Source organism: Dinoponera quadriceps, unplaced genomic scaffold (assembly GCF_001313825.1).
Source record: "Dinoponera quadriceps isolate SergipeBrazil2010 unplaced genomic scaffold, ASM131382v1 scaffold397, whole genome shotgun sequence".
NCBI classification, from domain to species: Eukaryota; Metazoa; Arthropoda; class Insecta; order Hymenoptera; family Formicidae; genus Dinoponera; species Dinoponera quadriceps.
The window spans coordinates 22,501-37,931 of NW_014554705.1; the positions used below are offsets into that span (position 1 = coordinate 22,501).

A 15,431-nucleotide genomic window follows, 5' to 3' on the forward strand; every position below is an offset into this window, starting at 1 on the left:
CGGTGTCGTTTCCGACAAAGTCTCTTGATCATTAGTATTAGGCCTGTTATTCCTGAAAAGTTGAGATCTGGTTGTCGCTACCGTTAATAGAATGGCGGAGCTATTATTCGTAGGTTCTACACTACAATAAGCATTTGGTTCGTTCTGTACATAGTCCACGGTGCCCAGGCTGGCGATCGCGAGCCTATCGTCGCCGTCGCTACACCGCGCCGGTGGCTGCCTCTGATTCTTTCGTTCGTCCTCCAGCAGCGACACCTCCAGCTCGATCTGCTGCTTCTGCAAGTCCTGCAGTATCATAATCTGCCGATTCAGGTCCTCCTTAGACGGGGTGCTAGCCTCCAGGCATCTCATCACCATCATCCGCTGACGCGCGATTCTTTGGTTCAGTCTCTTCATCGCCGGATTCTGTTGTATCGGCGACTCCAACGAGTCCTGGAGGACGCTCTCCGTGATCACGGGGGTCACCGTCGGCGAGCTGCTCTTCTTCTTCTTCATCATCTTCTTCTCCTCCTCCTCCTCCTCGTCGCTCGTCGTCGTCGTCGTCGTCTCCGTGGTGAACGAGGAAGAGGCTTTATCGGCGTTCGTTATTGTCCTGTCTTCGTTCCCCGCCTCCGTCGATCTACGCTCGCGCGTCAGATCGTCCTCTCCGCTCTCCTGTTCGTGTTCCTGCGAGTTTTTCTTGGCGAAGTCATTCGTCGTGTTGGCGTCCACGAAGGCCACCGGAGGATCCGGGGAATCAGCCGCCGCAGTGTGAAACGTCTCCATGGTCTCGACGGAGCTCGGCACGCTCTGCGGCAGCAGACTGAGGGCCGAGGCGATCTGCAGCTTCCGATTGTTCGCGTCCTGGAAGGACTTCATTTCGCAGCTGGACGCGGTCTCGTCGCCACTCGACGACCGATCGCCCGGTGACGCCGGCAGCGCGCGTTTCAGGTTCAACGAGAGACTCTGCTTCCGCCGTAGGATCTCCTGCATCTGCTCCTGCGTCCGCTTCGGCAGGGCCAGCTTCTTGTCAGACGCTTCTTCGTCGGCCGACTGAAAATCGTCAAGTGAAGTCTGGAGCGAGCGATGAGTCCGCTCGCTGATCGAAATGGACATTGCAGCAGGATATCCCTTTGCTTTTCGTCTAATATCCAGGCTCGAAATCGCGCGCGCACACACGTAACAAAGGCAAACAAGCGCGGAATAGAACGGGATCTCGCGAAATAGAATCTCGTATGCGCGGAGATTCGCTTTGTTCGTCGTTACATCATAATTCAGAAGCTGGGTTCTCCGATTATTACATCGCTCGAATCTACGTCGCGCGACAATTTCCATTCTCGTCAGCGTCAATTTCGCGTTACATACTTCTAAGTGGTACATATGCTTCTGCCTTTTGGCGATCTCCATCAGCTCCTCCTCCATCTTATCCACCTTGCTCTGGTGCTCATTTAACGACTTCACCTTGCTCTGCAGCTCGCTCTCCAAGGCAACCAGCTCCTTCTTCTATTCGACAGATCATTTCTCGTTAGTAGGGGAAAGAAGCGGAGAACGAATGGGGCTGTCCGATTCACTTACGTGATGGTTCACTAGCTCCCTCACGCTATCGATGCACTTCTCGTCGTTCAGGCTGGACCACGACTCAGGCAGACTGCTATCACTTCCGGCGCCGTTATCCGTCTGAAATGCACATCACGCTTCATTCCCCGCAAACAACGTGTACGTCGCGAGACGGAACGCTCGTTTTTTCTCAAAAGATAATCGCGCGACCCAGCCAGTCCTCTTTCGAGAGACAGCACTTTGCACTCCGCTCCGTTCCATCGTTAAAAAAAAAAAGGAAAGAAAAACCGTGAAAAAAAACGAAGAAAGAAAAAAAGAAGGCGTCAATTATGCGGACGTGGTGCGAGCGTGCGTGCGTGCTACGAACAAGAACTCAAAGAAAGAAAGTCGGCTCCTCGCTCTGTGAGACCGCAGGTTCCTTACCTTCTCCCAATGTTGGTGAAAATTTTGCGCGCGTTCGTGACTGTTCATGATCTCTTGCAGCTGTCGATGTTTGGACTGCAATGTCGTGCGCAGAGAGGCGATTTCCCTACACATATTTTCTACCTGGTACCACACACATACACCGAGGCGTTAACAAAAAAAGAATTCAAAATCAAACATAAGAAGTCGAAGTCTCGGTATGAGGTAATAATCGTGCACGTCGCGCGAAACGAAAGAGACAAATCAAAGCCGCGTCGCGAAATCAAAAACGGTCGTCGGACTTTCCGGTCTCGCTACGAAGCGTATCTACGAAGATAAAGAATCAGTGACAATCTGATCTACCAATGTGTGTTCCGTGCGCTCTTCTCGAGATGTAAGTACGATTAAAAAAAAAAGCGAGTCGCCACGGATAGCAAATTTGACGACAGCGTGTGTACACGAACGCATATAATACATGTGACATGTTTATTCTACGCCGCGCTTCCAGTAACGAAAAAAGCTCGAATGGTCGACGGAAATTAATAGATGTATAAATCAGGAAATAAATAAACGAACAAATCGAACAAGCAGCGCTTACAGTTCTTCGCGTTACCTTCAGTGAGATAGAGAGAGAAAGCGGACAAAACTTTCCCGCTGCTCTAACGTTAACACTCGGAATAATAGTTGCACATGCGAACGGGTCGTCGCGAGGTGGACGACGGTTAAAACGAGATATTGGGTTTGTTAATCGGGAGCGTTAAGTCGATCGAGTGCGTGACTCTTAATTAAAAGAGATTACTGTGAGAAACAACGGTAAAGAAACACAGAGTGCGTGCGACAATATTTCGTGGAGGATCAAACGCCAATTTTCGTATGAAAAATTTATTAATCAACAATATATTGTATGTATATATATAGATGTGTGTGTGTGTGTGTATATATAACAATAATTATTTCCTTTGTATTATTTCTCGCATAACAAACCCATAGACGTTTTCTATACAAACAAGCCCAGATATGTACATACTTCATTCTTAACATTCTCAGCTAAGGTACTTAATACATAACATTCCAAGGAATGCCATCTGTCCGGCAATATCTCCTCAGCACTAGCACACTTTTTTCCTTCTATTTCTCGTTTGTGAGTCGGCGTTAAATCTTATTACTGATACACGCTGAGCACGCGTGAGCGCGTGCAATTCGTTAACATAGAATGACCTGTGGTAAACGGCAAGTATTAAACGTGTTAATCGTATGTAGGCGCAATATTATCGAAGATTCCCGACCGCGGAATCGAGAGACGGGATCTCGGGATCTCATCTCGGTAAACAGCGAACGCGCGACATTCGTCGCGCAGAAGTGGCGAATTTGCACAGAGTTTATGGGGAATTACACACACTGACGAGACACCGGCAAATGTTACCGCAATGGTGTATCCTGATCGCCAAGACAACGAAAGAGATACAAAAGCTCTAACGGTAATACAACCGGTGAGAACAAATAAGACCAACCGGCAAAACGAGAGCCGTCACTAGATGGTAGGCGTGAAATTTTTAATCTTAGCGAGAGGACAAAATCGTCCGACGATGTAACGCACGCGCCGGTCTCTTTTTCCCAGACTTACAACGTACTACTCAGTGCTACTTCGTAACACGCTTTTCACGTCAACCGACCTTCTAAACCGTAACCAATATCCGTGTTAATTAATCCCCCGGCCACCCTTATTTAAGACATACCCACCGGACCTTATAGAAATCTAACGAAGATTCTCACAAAATCGCATCGTTCGACGCAGCCTCTACTCTCGAGATGCCGTTAAAGTTCGGACACTTGCGAACCGCTTGTCTCTCGCAAAATCGATTCTGTCTCACAGAAACACGCGAAAGACTAGACGAGACGAACGAACGAACGAACGAACAAGATTCCTCGGCCGATCACACGCGCGCGTGGAGATCACATGTTCAACGGACAAACGTGCGAGTAGATGATGATGTTGCCAGACAAGCAAATAAGGACACCGAGAGCGACAAGGACGAGGTAGAATTGGTACTTGATCGAGATTACATTCAAGTCCGGAGACGGCGCATCCGAGTCACTTACTTGCGTCATTTCGTCCCGCCGCTCTTGCTCTAGGTGATGCCGTCGCGTGCGCAGATCCCGTTGCCGCGACTCCAGGCTCGCGATCGCATCCGCCCATTCTTTCCATTGAGCACCCCATTCGCGCTCCAGCTCGCGCTGTGCTCCTTCGAGCGCCTCTCGCCGGGCGGCCCATCGCTCCTCGCGCTCCTCTTGTTCCCTCTGTGAAAACGTTCGCGGTTAGTTACTCTCGAAACTTCCCTCCAACGAACATCAATATCAGACCGTTGAGAGACTCTTGAGGATTTTCGCGTGGTGTCATTGTGTCGATCTTTCGTAAGTGTCTACATTGTTGGTTTGCTGAAGCGCTGGCTGTATCCATTAGAACAAATTACGGGCCATTCAACAATTACGTCATGCGAAATTTGAGTATTTGTTACACCCCTCCCCCCTACACATTATGTTACTAGATTTTTTCAGATCCAGCGTGGCCTTTATTCCCCCCGTCATTACAGCCGTCACGCAAGCTAACAGACTCCCCTCTCGTGGTATGACGTAATAGTTAAGTAACTTCTTAATATAGCATACTTCAGCTATATGATAACTCCTGACTAATTATAAATTACCGGGAAAACTGAACGTTCGTAACGTAGTAATAGCTCAACGCTTCTGGGAAGTATTATTAAATATAGTACTTGATGGTTGTAACAAGAACCAAGAGAGAAGCAACCGCGATATTTTACGAACCTTAAAGTCCTCCTTCTCTTTGATAAGAGCGGCCTTCTGCTGCTCCAGCTCCTCGACCGCCCTGAGGTCCTCGCTCGAGTTCAAAAGATTATCGCTGGAGGATGAGGCGTGCAGGTCGGAGATGCTCCAGCTCAGAAGCGAGAGTCTCGATAGATTAACGACCGTCGACTGGAGATTGCCGTTGCCCGAGCCACCCTCCTTCCGCAGCTTCGCCGCCTCGGCCGGATCGTTGTAACGGAACATGTTATTTCTGCCCAAGAGAATGATGCAGCCCTGCGATAATCGCGTCGGCTTGTCCACTTGGGCGGTGTTGATCCAGCAGTGAGGCGAAAGCGGATGCAGCGTCGCCACGCCACTATCCAGCTCGACGACGCAGTGTTCCGGTTCTACGTCCGCGCCAGTCAACACGATATCCTGTTGGTTACGACGCAACGCGTTAAGCCTCTTTGATCTGTTCGATCTCAACTCGTTCAAGCCCGCTTTAGACGATCTCCACAATTTGCAAAAACATCGTAATATAGACAACATTCGCAAATGTTTCCTGTGTTACCTTCGTCTTCTAATATGTATTCTCTAGTATCATTACCTGGACAGTGGGAGCTTCCTCCGTGCCGACCAAGGTTTTGCCCTCTTTCAGATGGTACAAGGTGACGCCGGTGCTGAGGAGATTGTCGTCGATGCCAACCAGATGCGGCATCTCCGAGTCGAGAACAACGCCGACGCCGCTCTTCCGCAGTCCCAGCGCTTTCTGCTCCTGCAGAATCTGTTGCGTCTCTCGCCACTTCTCGGTCCACTCCTCGGTGAGCACCTTCTCTTGTTCTTGCTTCTCGTAGATTTGATCTAATAATACCTGCGGCGGCTTCTCCACGTTCTGTACGTGAACAAGCGAACGAATAGATATACCTCTCCGAATATTAATGAAAAAAGTCGGTGAGAACAACGTTCGGAGACATTCGAATACTTGCCATGTCCTTGCCAATGAGGGACTTCAGTTTCTGTATCTCCTCCCTGAGCTCCCTGATAAGTTTCACATTCGGATCTTCGTTGATGGTCGGCTTATTGATAATATTCTTCGCGCGATTGGCGTACCTAAGAGTGCTCAGAGTCTCCCCATAATTGCAGTCCGCCGGGCTAATCGCCGCTATCATGATGGTCTTCGAATTGCCACCCAGGGAGTCCTTCAGCAGCCACGTGAGCACGCTGTCCCGGTAAGGAATGAAGACGTTCCGTTTCGTAGTGGACGACGCGTCGCTGTTCGAACTCAATTCGGACAGTGCGGATATCACAGAGCCTAAAGTCACCAGGGACTTGTTGATATGCGCGCCTTCCTTCAGCCGTTGACCCGTTGCTCCAGTCGCGTTCGCACGCTCGCTAAAGACAGAGAAGGATCGTGAGGACGACTGCGTGAATCGTCGCGCGCTGTGACTGTCTTGCTTTGTATTTCTGATTCTTTTTCTCTCTTTATTAATTTATTTTGCTCTGTTTCTACTCTCTCCCTCTCTCTCTCTTTCACGTCCACGGACGATGGAAAGTAAATTTCGGCTTCGGATGCTTTTCTCGAGACTACCTTCCGGCCAAGTCGACTAGGTGCACCTTGGAAACGGTTTCCGACGGCATGTTGCCTTCCGAGTAGCCGGCCTGTACGAAGGTTATCGTAAAAATCGCGTGACTCCTGCTACTCACGTCGTTCATATTTGTGCTGGCTGTGGTTCTGTGCGTATTACCTCTCACCATGCATTCCTGGAAGGAAAACAATCGGGAGAGCGTGACAGATGAGACGAGCGATCTCCGCGCGGCGGACATGCAAAGCCGGTGTGTTACCTGTATGTCCGAATAATCGTAAACCAGGTGACTCGACAGATCTTGGACGTACGGTCCGCGCTTCGGGTGCTCGCGCACCTTCAGCGAGTGGTGGCTTTGGTCCAGCCTCAGCAGGTCCCTCACTTTCTCGTTATGAATCTCCAGGAAAGACACTTCCGTCCTGTACGACGCTCCGCTCTCTTTTCCAGTCGCCATTCTGGCGAAGAGTGTCTTGCAGATACGCGGTATCAATCCCTGAGACTCCTGCGGCGATACGTGAGCTAAGTTACGGGGGAGGAATGCGGGAAACGCGAGACTGCAGGTGAAAACGCGTTACCTGTCGCGATATTCGATCCGCCGAATCTTAACGCGATAAAATGCCGGCGTGAAATTGCAGTCGTGATATTTCTCGCCGAAGTTTTCGGGATTTTACGGCTCACCCGGCGGAGAGAATTCGTACGGATCGACTTCACTGTGCGCGAAACGAATGAAAAGAGCGACGGTGAATTTTCTTCGGCAACGATAGGAAACAATTTCCGTAGCTCCGATCAATCTCATGCGCCAAATTACACTCGGAGGAGACGTTCTTTTTCGCCTGCAGCCCAGAGGGAGGAATGCGTCCTCTCCCGACGAGAGTCCGCTGACTGTAACATTACCGGAGTGCCCATCATCGTGAAAGTCTTCCCGGATCCTGTCTGGCCGTAGGCAAAAACGCAGGCATTGTAGCCCTCGAAGGCACTTTCTATTACGTCCGTTCCGAGATCGTAGAAAACCTGGATAACAGGAGGAGAGACGTTTAGCGTGTTCCGTTCGTCAATGAACGATAGCCTCGATAATGGCGGTGGAGGGGATGGAAGCGAAGTCTTATCACTCGGCGAACGGCTCGAAAGAAGTCGACGTAGCGCGTAACGCAACGACACGACGTGAACTCGCCGCGACCATTGGCGTAACGATCGCGTACACGCTTTACATAATGGCATCTAATTAAGCCGTGGCGCGTCGATTCCTTTTACGTAACAACAATTATCCGCGCAGGACGATACCACCATAAAGCGTCGAGCCTCGCGCGCTGCGATATCGATTCGTATAGAAAATGTATTCACGAGCAACGACAGATAATGATTTCTTTTAATGTACCTTGAATATGTTGTTTTTCTTTTAAATATGTGCACATTGTGCGTATCCCGTGAAGGTACTGCAGTACAGACGACGATTCGGAGAAAGGGATTCGAAGGTTTTAAAAAAGTTATGAACCCATAATCGAGGTTCGTCGGAAAAACATCCGAGCGTAATCGAGATCGGCCTGAAAACGACGAGCTGCTGCGCCCGTGACACACGATCCTCGCTCATTCATTTTTATTCCCAATCACGATGATTCACTATCGGAACGACTGAGCTAATTATAACGAGCAGCTGCTGCTGCGTGGGTAGACAATCGGCCCGATCTTTCCGTATACAGTGGCGAACGTTATCGCGAGTGTTTCGCGCGAATGTTTCCCAAGGTCGACCAGCTGGACGTTCGACATCGAGAGAGGTGATTCTTTTTCGTCGCGTTTCCTCCGTTCTCATCGCGCCCGCATCGGTGGATCGCAGGAAGAATTCGACACGAACCTCTTCCTGCGACACATAGTTGTCGTCGTTCGAGTCGAAGGACCAGTAGGAGTGATCGAACGTGAAGTCTTTGTATTTCTCCCGGTCGATATCTCGGCAGCTACCCGGTGTCTGTGAACAATAAAACGGCAATCATTATTCGCCCGTTGGGGCGTCGAGTCGAGGCTCGTTATCGGCGCATTAGTGCCAAAGTTCAATTGCCATTAGCCGAACCGCGCGTGAATAATAATGACGACTGATCTCGCGCGACCCGCGCGGATGTCACCCTTGTCATCCTAGAGAGAGTCTCCGATCGGAAATCACGATTGTCTCGCGTCTGGCGGACGATCGGGCACTTATAACGGATGACGGTATAACACGTGCCGTTCCCCGGGCGTCGCATCCTACATTACTGATGAGACAACGCTGGGAATCGCGCTGCATTATGCAAGAAGGCGGGTGATTAAAAAGTAATACCGACGTGATTTTCACGTCTATCCCGTTCTCGTGGCTTCGCGCGCGCAGCTCACGACGTCGGGCGCACGAGCGATCCGAAAGTGACTCATTTAATTAAGATGCGTGGGTGTACGCATCATCTCGAAACCACGTCACGATACACACATGTAGAGAGTCCGTGTGAGAGACGAATGAATTGAATAGATGAACTTTGCACGCCGAACTAAATCGAATATGTGAAGTCACGATCGCGAATACGTTTTCCCCGAACAGGCAGTCCGCTTAACATTTTCCGTTCATATTATAGTTTTAAAAAACGGGCTTATTTTCCAAGGATAGGATTCGTGTAGAAAAATTCACTCATTGTGTGTTCGGTTCAAATCTGCCGCATTTATTTCTTTTTCCGTAAAGAAGATAATCGCGTGTACTTGAGTGAAGTTAAGTGAAGTTAATATGTTATATGTTAAAAGACAATATTGCTCACTTTAACTTCACTTTAAGCAATATAATTCAAGTACACGCAATTCTTCTTTACGGGAAAAAATTTTTTTAACGAATTTTTCTACTCTTGGGAAAGAAATCGAAAAATCCACAGAAAAAAAATCGTTTTTTTCCGATCCTTCGAAACTACAGTTCATATGAGTTTTTTTTACAATGCGTACAAGTTATTTACGATTTTATTTCTCGTCATCTTACGGAGAACTATATTTCTCTGGATTATAATAATCCGAAACAAGTCGACCGTTAACGCATTTTCGATGTAACACGCCGCGGTGAATTGAAGCGGCCGAGTGCTTCGCAGATTGCCAAAGCGCGATCGATCCTCCGAGAGCGCTCCGTGTGTCAATCGCGATTCGATACAACGTTTCAATTCGTACGCGATTAATTCGCTCGCGCCGATCGGCGTGCGACTCAGCGGAATCGATTAAACGCGCGTCGCGCTTTCAATCAAGGCTGAGCGCCACCGCGCCGTGGATTTCGCATCGGAAGAACTCCGACGGGATTCGCCTCGTTCATCGAGCGGTGAGACAGGCGGAGGGAGGATCGTCCGGATGAGAGTTAATCGAATACGAATAAAATGCTGCGGGTTATACAACAAGCGCGGCTCTCGACGATCGTTCTCGATTGCGTGGCTGCAGCAGTCGCGGCGATCGACTCGTCGGCGCGAGAGCGACGCGTGTTACCCGTCGTGTTTTGCGGTCCAGCTGAGATTTTCGCACTTTCTCTGAGAGTCGCGCGGCGGCCACGCATGCCGTTATCCTTCAGCGAGAAGATTCCGCAAAGAAACGACGGAGAGAAGTGTCTGCTCGAGTGAGTCCTCGAGAAAGACAGAATACACAGCTGGATCGACCGCTCGGTGTACCGTGTAAATTTCCGAGATGATAAATCAACTGCACACACGTAACAATATAACTGCGCATCGCGTCGTTATAATTTTCTTCCTCGCCGTCCATTTCTCTCCGCGGAAGTCTCGAATTCTCGACTTCGCTCTGGGAAAGCTCCAATAGTCGAGCGATATTCCAAATTTATTTCAGGAATTTATTTTTCAAGATTCGTTTCTTGATAAAGTCGACATTTTTATGATATTCTGACATTCTTAAGAATAATCTCGCAGATTAATAAAAATCTATTTTGACCTTACGGACACTATTTAACTTCTCTCTTGAACTTTTAGTTCTACATATTGAAATCTAATGTTACTTTCAATAACATATTTTGACGCTAAAACAGCGAAAACGGAAATTTGAGACATCGTCAGGCTCAAAGTAAAGGCTACATTATAAGATTTGAATTAAAATTGAATTTATTTGCTATCTTAGTTCCTACTATTGTAGAATTAAAGGCTTAACATAGAGCTAAAATTTGGATTCGAGCGATTTTTCTCATTTCTTCTTTTTCGGAAGTATTTATTCGAACGCGTCTGTTTCCGCTTCGATCGAGACTTCCTGAGGACCGATCGAGGTCCCATTAATAATTGCCACTTCGTTGAATTCGTTCGAGCAGAAATTATGACACTCGGCTCGCGAGGCATTGTGCCTCGGTCATAACGAAAAAGAAAAGCTCGTTCGCGTCACGACTTCCGGCTTAGAAATCCTTTAGAAAGTCCATTTAAGGCCATTATTGCTCAGCACCCGGGGTACTACTGAGTGAATTCCTACGCTCATACCACACACAGCTAACAATATTATCGTTCACACGAACATTTGATCCTGCACACGAGACGTTTCATTTTCAACGGGTTCCTTTGTGAAAACTAACGTCCGCTTCGCTAATTCCATATAGTTCATTTTGCAGATTCCGCTGATGTTATAGGTAAAATATAGGATGTCTTACAAAATTATCGCATGCGAAGTGCATTGAAGATTCTTGGTATCAAAGAAAGCAAACTTTACGTTTGCTAAAATTCCATTCAAAAGATATTTTTTTTAATGAGAGCTTTTCAAAATTAAAATTAAAATAAAATTTTGGCAAAAGAGAAATCGCTTTATTTGGTATAAACTTTCCGGTGCACTCCGCATGCGATTATTCTGAGACACCCAGTATATATCATCGTTTCGCTTCATCGAAAACGAGATCTTTAAATAACGACACGTGGAGATATCCAATTTGTCCAATTTAGTTTGATTCCAAATTGACTTCGCACTCACACTCGGAAGCATATCTGATTAAGCCGATCTGCCCTTTTATTCCATTATATTTATTTATGATCTCTCCATACGCGATATCGAAACTTCATCCCTCTCCTCGCTCACCTCCAATCTGCAAGTCCTTATGGCAACTTCGCGGGAACACGACGGTGTTCGTGATGCAACCGCGCTTACGTCACAAACGGACCTTCAATTTATAAACATAGAATCTAAGCGTAAATATGCGACAACCGCATTTAGCACCAAAGGTACGCTCCTCGTAACAGGTTGGTATTCGCCTACGCGTTTTGTCTTTAACAACTACCTTTATAAAACTCGAACCGGCGATCATCCGCACCGCGCGAGTATAATCAGACGTGCTCTCCAATAAACAAACTTCGAATAGAAATATAAGAGACCGGCGCGCGTAGTCTAAAAAGCGACTGTCTTCTTTTACATGGCGATCATACGCGATCCAATTCGCGAATCCAGACCGGGGCCGCGCGACGATTCGCGTGTCGTGCGAATATCGGCGAACGGCAAAAAACCGTGCGAGAGCCATTAACCTCGATTGATAATGACCGCCTCGGGAATTCGCCGCCTCATTCGCGAGTCGTAATCATCGAGATCGCCAATCACTAGATGACATTAACAACGAGACTCGAGTATTGGTCGCGCTTTTCGGAGCGGCTGCGTATAACGCAGCTCAGTCGACGAATATTTCCGATTTTTAAGTGGAATTCCTCGATTGTCCGCGGCAATAATAAAACTGGAATTTCGTCATGTTTTAAGTTATCGAGATAGATATCGCACGAGATAGGCGGTATAAATTACCGCCGAGAGGTCGGCGCGATTTCGTCACAGAGCCGTTCTCTCTGACGAGAGAATCGGAATTTTGTAACGTGCCAGTAGCAGACGGAATTACACGTTACGAAAGTCACGGTGAACTTAAGGATGTATTACCGTATTATATATTAGGGTCGCATTTCCAGTGGGACCACTCATCAAGGGGGCCATCCGTAAATTTAGTAAATTTTAGTATTTATCAAGCAAAATTACATTCCTATACATTTATTTCACTACCTAAATAATAAATAGAATTTAATTATTAATAATTAGATTTAATCTAATAGAGATACATAGGTAACGAAAAAAGGTATATGAGTGTTTAAATATGTACATATGTATATGCATTTCGAGTATTACTAAAAACTATAAATCTTACACCGCTATTTCCAAAATAAAATGGTTAATAATTTTGAAATTTGTGTATAATTTTTGCATATCGCAGTTTTTAATATCATAATAATTTCTCATCAAAATCTAATTTTTAGTTTAGAAGATGTTAAAGGTAGAAATTAAAAGTCTCAAAGAACATGTAAAAAACGTCAACTTCAGTTACAAGTCTCTCAATTCGCGAATAATCAATCTTTTTCTAATTACATGAACAACGAGTTAGATAATATTTCAATATATATGCAGTTTCAATGTATATGCAAGTTTCATCGAATTCTGATCAAACTCATTTTACCTTATAACCTTTTAAAGTTGAATAACTTTAGATCCGGGCTCTGAATCACTGTCCAACTTTTGGTATCACTTTTCAATATATTTTTCAATGTAGATCCATTTGCAATCTTTTCATTATTCCGGCTTATAGGCAGTAAGTACATCCTTAAGATAATACGTAATCTTACGAAGATAAACGACAGTCTGAGAAAAGCCTCGCGTTCAAGGACACAGGCAACACGCTTCGCCTACCTTGGAGTTGAAGATCCGCGTCCTCTTGCCGTCCATCTGCACGATCATCTTCGCGTTCATCGCCAGCTCTCTGCGAAGCAACAACAAACGCATTCCGTTAGCCGGCATATAAACATATATAGGTCGATCGACGTCCGCGACAATCGGCCCAAATTCGCGCGCGCGGACATCCTCGACGGCCGCAATAACGCGTCGCACGCACGCCAGTCGATATCACGACGACACAATTGTGTCACGTGCTGTCAATAACATCTCTTTGATCCACCGAACGAGCCGGAGTCACTGCGCTGGTACTCCGCGCGGACGCGCAGATGAGAACACCGAAAGCGCGCCCGTCATCTACGAGAGCACCATTTTACTTGAGTTACTCCAAAATTCTTGTTTTTCGCAGAAACATAATTTTATATGAATATATATATGTATACATTTATACATGAATATTTGGCGGCACAACAAAATCGTACGAAAACATTCCTGACATTTGGAACGAGGCGAATCAGCGGTGTTTGCGAAGAAACAAGTCAAAGTGAACCTTTTCTAACCGGTTTCGCAATAAAAAAAAAAGAACCTTTAAAGCGAACGATCGATCATGTCGCAAATAATGCGCAGTCCAGGAAGTAGCTCCCATGGCGATTCGTATTCCCGAGTAAATGATAGAGTAGGAAAAGACAGAAAGGTCGGTGATATTTGCGTCGAACGTTAAACGTCGCAAAAGCAACTCGGAAAAGGTAGATAATGCCTCGAAAGTTGATTTAAGTTTAGGTTAAGTTGTCGGCTCTTCGGGTTATTGTCCACCCCCTTTCCCTTCGAAATCTGCGAGACTCGTCGACACGCGAGTAATCGCGCTAATTACGTTCCTAAAGACGACTTTTTACCCGCATATTCGCGAGTCATGATTGTGTGGACGAGGAAGTAGGAATAAACGCTAATTATTGGATCGATATCGTCGGCGTTTCCGAGACTCTCAACGGGGACAACTTGATCACCTCGTCGGTGACGACGATGACCCCCATTCACGGTGGTGATCGCGTCGCTATCTCGCGCGTGCATCATCGCCCTGAGACGTCTCCTACACGCTCGATGATGTTGCACAATGATTACAGCGCCGATAGTGTCGTGGATGATCGATACACATCGTGGAGACGTCGTCGGCGGGACGACGTTGTTACGTCCGCGATAATTGCGCAACGTTATCGACTGCTGCGGCGATCCGAAGAACTCGAAATACATCCGGAGGACGTCTATAGATGGAACGTCCTCGAGACGTCGCGAAAGTGTCTCTTCGCACAGCGAACTCGACCGAACACCTGACGACACCCGCCGACATTTCTAGGGATGTCACCGTGAGCGCGCACCGATTAATCCGGGTGATTTCGATCGACCGGACGTTCAAGTGCAAGTCAACATATTGTTTGCGGAGCTCGCGCGAGGTGTTTGATTGGTCAACAAGCTTTCTCTCTTCCTCCCTCTCTCTCTCTCTCTCTCTTTCCCTCATACATTGTGCATTCGCATGAGCAAATTCGCGCGCGCGCGCGCGACAAGTGCACACCGGTCAGCGTTCGTTGGCGAATTCGCATAGTCGCGTTGAAGATCGCAAAGAGAGGAACGCCGGCCGCAACGCGGACATTCCAGGGTCGGTCGTCCGAGTCGCGCGAGCGGTCGACGACGATGGCGACGACGGAGGCTATTGGAGCACCCGCGTCGTCATCGTTGTCTACCTCATGCTGATTCTCTTTGTCCGCGACTGCTCTTGGGCTCTCCTTCGTCACCGGTTGCACGAGACACGCACCTTTTGTTGAAGGGTCGAACCCTCACGGCCACCTTCACCGAAGCCATGGTTTCGACGGGACGATCGCATCGGACCAGTTAACGACGTGAGTGAGAACACGAGGTCGCCCACCGTTTCTCACACGAGGAGACACGCGGCGACACACCTCCAGCACGCGACGGCTGGCGAGTGCGCGGCGCCACTACACGCGTCCACCGGCACAGTCGCCGTCGACGGACGTCGTGCACCACTGTCCTCGTCGAGCCTGGAGCGCGATAATCAGCAGCAGCGACATCATCCTCCGTACGCACGTTCACGGCAACCGCAGCCGACTGCCGCGCCGCACCGAGTTGAGCCGAATCAAGCCGAGCGGCGAAAAACGGGCAAGCGCGCATGCGCCAACTGCCCTCCACACACGGCGAACCGCTTGTCCGCGTTTGCGAAGGCCGTTCGAGGCGACGTGATTACACGCGTTTCTTTCTGCATTCTCGTTTTTTACCGACGCCTCGTTTCGTCCGGCTGAATTCGTTCCGCTTCGATTTCGGCTGCGAGACACGTGATGAGCGCGCCATTGCCAGCTGCCGTGTATTTCTAAGTTATGAACAGGTACCCTTTATGATGTTTAATTGCCATGAGCCTCGATTTTCTCTTACCCATAGTCGCGTGCG

The 15,431-nt window shown here is 47.9% G+C and overlaps 1 protein-coding gene across 4 annotated transcripts in view; it reads right to left on the minus strand.

Annotated features, from left to right (window-relative positions):
* Nucleotides 1–15,085, minus strand: part of LOC106740975 (kinesin-like protein KIF16B) — a 17,809-nt gene extending 2,724 nt beyond the window's left edge. The window contains exons 1-15 of one of the 4 annotated variants that reach the window (XM_014612513.1): nt 14,785–15,085; nt 12,996–13,065; nt 8,173–8,283; nt 7,218–7,334; nt 6,583–6,825; nt 6,329–6,501; nt 5,727–6,132; nt 5,348–5,632; nt 4,762–5,175; nt 4,039–4,236; nt 1,960–2,082; nt 1,555–1,656; nt 1,345–1,482; nt 151–1,032; nt 1–52 (exon numbers count right to left, since the gene is read on the minus strand). The exon at nt 1–52 is cut by the window's left edge and continues 37 nt beyond it. In XM_014612513.1, the coding sequence (XP_014467999.1) occupies nt 47–52; nt 151–1,032; nt 1,345–1,482; nt 1,555–1,656; nt 1,960–2,082; nt 4,039–4,236; nt 4,762–5,175; nt 5,348–5,632; nt 5,727–6,132; nt 6,329–6,501; nt 6,583–6,825; nt 7,218–7,334; nt 8,173–8,283; nt 12,996–13,065; nt 14,785–14,831 (3,315 nt within the window). In that variant the 5' untranslated portion in view covers nt 14,832–15,085 and the 3' untranslated portion in view covers nt 1–46. The other 3 variants (XM_014612510.1, XM_014612511.1, XM_014612512.1) reach the window with 3 other exon arrangements.
* Nucleotides 15,086–15,431: the final 346 nt, after the last annotated feature.